The 4,134-nt window shown below is 33.8% G+C and overlaps 1 protein-coding gene across 1 annotated transcript; it reads left to right on the top strand.

The window, feature by feature from the left end:
- Positions 1–118: 118 nt before the first annotated feature.
- Positions 119–3,784, top strand: LOC129300507 (exocyst complex component SEC5B-like; the record flags this gene model as incomplete). Its single annotated transcript, XM_054939076.1, has 6 exons — positions 119–184; positions 450–558; positions 676–732; positions 1,567–1,713; positions 2,322–2,538; positions 3,344–3,784. Coding segments are annotated over 5 exons (490 nt in total), but the record flags the coding sequence as incomplete, so codon positions are not given.
- Positions 3,785–4,134: the final 350 nt, after the last annotated feature.

Genomic DNA, 4,134 nt, shown 5'->3' on the forward strand with positions numbered 1-4,134 from the left:
AATTGTTTCTTTTGCTACATCAGCTTTGTTGCTTCCTATTATAAATGTTTTCATAACTATTGAGTCTACTGTATATCCTTCATGCATTCTTTTCCCTGGTTTGCCTATACCTAATCAGGGGTAAAGAGAAGCAGATAGTGATGTCCAAGATCTTGTCATGTGTTTCTCTGGGCTTGAAGAGAAGGTTCTTGAACAATATACTTTGCAAGGTAATGAGAAAACATATCTACTCCCCCATTGTCCTGTAAGGGTTTTCTTTTTTTTCTTTCTTTTTATTTTTTCTTTCTTTTTTAGTTGGGTGATATCCTCAATAAATATTTTCTTACATATCTATTGAACTACATTCTTTTTCTAGAACGTTCAAATTTAGATCAATTATTCGTCCAGGATCCTTAAAAACCTGGACATTCCTTGTTAGAAAAAACCGTGCTCAGTTTTCTTGCTTTCAGTGTTGAACTTTTTTCCTTGTATTTTTTTAGGCCAAACTTGATCAGATCTGCTGCTATCAATTATCTGTTGAATTCTGGCATTCAGTGGGGAGCAGCACCTGCAGTTAAAGTGAGTTGCTAGTGATGATAAGGGTTATTATAAGTGTGACAGCTCTCATTATTTTTTTGCTCCAAAACGTTTACCTCTTTTTCTGGATTTTTTTTTTAATCTATGGTACCATTTCAGGGTGTGCGTGATGCAGCAGTGGAGTTGCTGCACACATTAGTAGCTGTGCATGCGGAGGTAATAATTGCATGCTCTTGGAATATTTTCTTGTGGTAACAAAGAAACCAGTAGAGGAAATATTATGAATGGCTTCTGATCTCGCTGCATTTATAGTTGTACTGTACTCAGTTGGCCATCAAAGTATTAATGTCGCAGGATAAATTAGGACAAGGAAAAAATTATTAAAAAAAAATACAAGCATTCTGCCATAACCCGAAGTCACCAAAGCACACTAACTAAATTTTTGCACTTGCTCCAGTGAATAACTTGGTCTTCTTCTGAAAAGAAAAAGACTTCCACTTAGAGCATAGCCAATTTCCTTTAAAAAAAAAAACGAGGGAGAGAGAAGAAGAAAAGGAAAATAAAATAAAGGCCTCCTCAAATATAATTAGTTACTGGCGAAGTCAAGTGTGTGTTTTCTTAAAAGAAGGGTGGGGGGGGGGGGATAATGTGTCTATTTTTGAATGAGATCGTCACTGATACATTTGACCTTTTAAACATATGCTCCACTCGATCTGGGGCTATTAAAAGTATAAATGGGCTTGAGGAACTTTGCTGAATGTTAATCTTACCCTTTTTATATGTTGTTGACCTAATGTCAATGGTAATATATCTTCTAACTTTAAACCAGTCTCCGATGATGGTCTTGAGAGTATGCACGTCTATAACTGTTATACAATAGTTCCTAAGTTGGTGTGTGAATATTTGTAGTCCCAAGCAGCCTTTAGAAAACATAGTATGTGAACTTATGTCAAAAGGATATTTTATTCAATACTAATGGAGGCAAATAGTTACTTTATTAATTAAATTGTCTTAAAGTAATCTGCTGAGATAAAGTGTGCCTTGCCATAGGTTTTTGCTGGTGCCAAGCCCCTCTTAGATAAGACATTGGGCATTCTTGTGGAAGGCCTGATTGACACTCTAATACGCATTTTCCATGAAAATGAAGCTACAGATCTTAGACTTGATACGAATGGATTCTGTCAGCTGATGTTGGAGGTATGTTTCATGCAATTTTATTTATTTCTTTAACCATGCACTATAATCATAGCGCACAATTTGAACTATGATTATCTTGGTTTTCTTCCAATCTGAGATGCAAATAGTAGCAGATGGTTGATTTAGATTATTGTTATATCAATGGTTATGCTTGCTACAATGACTGAAGCAGGAGAAAATCAAACGAGATTTGCATTTCCATCCCTTTCTTCCTTTCCACTGTTCTTGCCAGGCCGTACATTTGACATGTGAAAATTCATCCATTCCTCTATCCATTTTTATCTTCAGTTTCTAAATATGTCTGCCATGAGTGCTAATCTTCAAAAATTTTGTCCGCCCAACATTGATGCTTTCCACACAACATAAAGAACAGAAAAGCTGTTTCGCACCTTTGATTGTTGGGAAATAAGAATGGATTGCATAGTAAAAGGATTTGCATCTTCATGATGGAGGTTTTATGCTCTTTTTTTGCCTTTATGTTTTTTCCCTCCTTTCCGTATATCAGAAGGGTTTGAATTCTAGACCACTATCTATATCTCACCTTAGATATCATGACTCTACTCAATGCTGAGTTCTGATGGTTCTTCAACTGGCTTTCATGTCTGCAGCTTGAATACTTTGAGACTATATTAAAACCCATATTTTACATCCGGTGCAAGAGAGTCCTTGAAATCTTTACAAGGTTTGCTTTTGGAGAAAGCAACGGAAAGCGTGGCTGATATTGTGGACAATCCTGGACATAATCGTCGGCCGACTCGTGGCAGTGAAGATGCAGCTGGAGATGAGAGACTGCAAGGAGCAACTGTATCACCGGATGAACTCATTGTAAGCAACTTCTTAATGCAGTTGGCTTTGTTTCGCTACGAATCCTTGATTTTTGCTGGATTTGATCAGCTATATAAAGATGGCGTTTTATTTCATTGGCTAAATTGCACCTTTAATCATTTAACTTTATACAAGGTTTTATTTTGGTTCCTTAATTTTATAAAATATTTTTCAGTGTTTTAACCTTAACACCATTTAATTTCATTAAAAAAAATCTAAATTGAATTTTTAAATATTGACAAAACATTATCAAATGTTGATATATTAAGTTTAATTTTCTAAAATAACAATAATTGACACAAAAAGTAATTATTTGAAATTAATGATATTAGGGTTAAATTTTCTAAAAGAATCATGATTGATACAAAAGTAATTATTTGAAACTGATGGTAGTAAAGTTAAATAACAAAAAATACTTTATAAAATTAAGGGAGTGTAAACTGAAACTTTCTATAAAGTTGAAGGACTAAATTATACTTTAGCCTATTTCATTTTATAGGTATGGGGTTTATTCTAATTTTGGCTTCACTATGCCAATAAGTTATTTTCATGCTCGAAAGGTGGCTCAAGTACAAGGCCCCCATTTACTGTCTTAGGAATGAAGTTCTCAGTTTTATGCCATTGTATTATTACTCAATGATTTACGTTTTTTCTTATTATTTTAGTATGTATATAAAAGTCTTATATTCCTCCATGAAAATGGCTTATTCATTTTATTTTATTTTTTGGTAGATTATTCATTTTATTTTACTCCATGTATCAGTATCAACCGAGCCGTTAAAATTGTGCATTGTGTGGAATTCAGGCTCTTGCACAGCAGTATAGCTCTGAGTTGCTTCAATCAGAGCTGGAGCGGACTCGTATTAACACGGCATGCTTTGTGGAATCAATGCCTTTGGGTTCGGTGCCAGAACCCGCAAAAGCTGCTTACTCTACCTTCAAGGGATCAATGGATTCTCCTAGTAGAAATTACAGAGGCACCAGTCACACTGGATCCCCCCAAGTTCTTTCGGAGACAACGATGAATATTTTAGCAACCATTGCCTTTGTTTTCCTGCTATGTGTTGTTGTAATTTTGTTTATATAGTTAATAATGGAACATTGAACTCTTCTGCTTTGCTGTCATTTTTTATTTTTATTGGTGTTTTTGGTTGGAATGGGAGTTTTCGATAATTTGAGTTTTGGGCCCAATATTGTATTCTGTATAAAAGTTTTTCCCCAGCTAAGGTTGATTTCTTTTTAGTTCTTCTTAGGACCCATGTTCTTATTTTTTTCACTTGGAATAATTTCAAGAATGGTGAAAACTTTTGGTCTCTAAGTTTAATCTTTTATTAAAGTTTCATGCAGTCAGTTATCATGTTACTTCTAATGGTGCTATTTTTTCTTCAAACCATGAGAATGAATTGTGTATGTTTATGAAATTTTAGAGATTTGATTGATAAAAATTTAACTTGAACTAAATTAATAATTAAGACAAATTTTATGGACTTGGCTAAGATTTTTTTTATGATATATCTCTTTAATTTTAGATATTGAATTCTAATTTTTTAGTAAAGTATAATTATATTTGCAATCAATGAAGAGCTGCACAAAACA

Source organism: Prosopis cineraria, unplaced genomic scaffold, assembly GCF_029017545.1.
Source record: "Prosopis cineraria cultivar Desert tree isolate PC_DT_omini unplaced genomic scaffold, ASM2901754v1 PC1625, whole genome shotgun sequence".
Lineage (NCBI taxonomy): Eukaryota > Viridiplantae > Streptophyta > Magnoliopsida > Fabales > Fabaceae > Prosopis > Prosopis cineraria.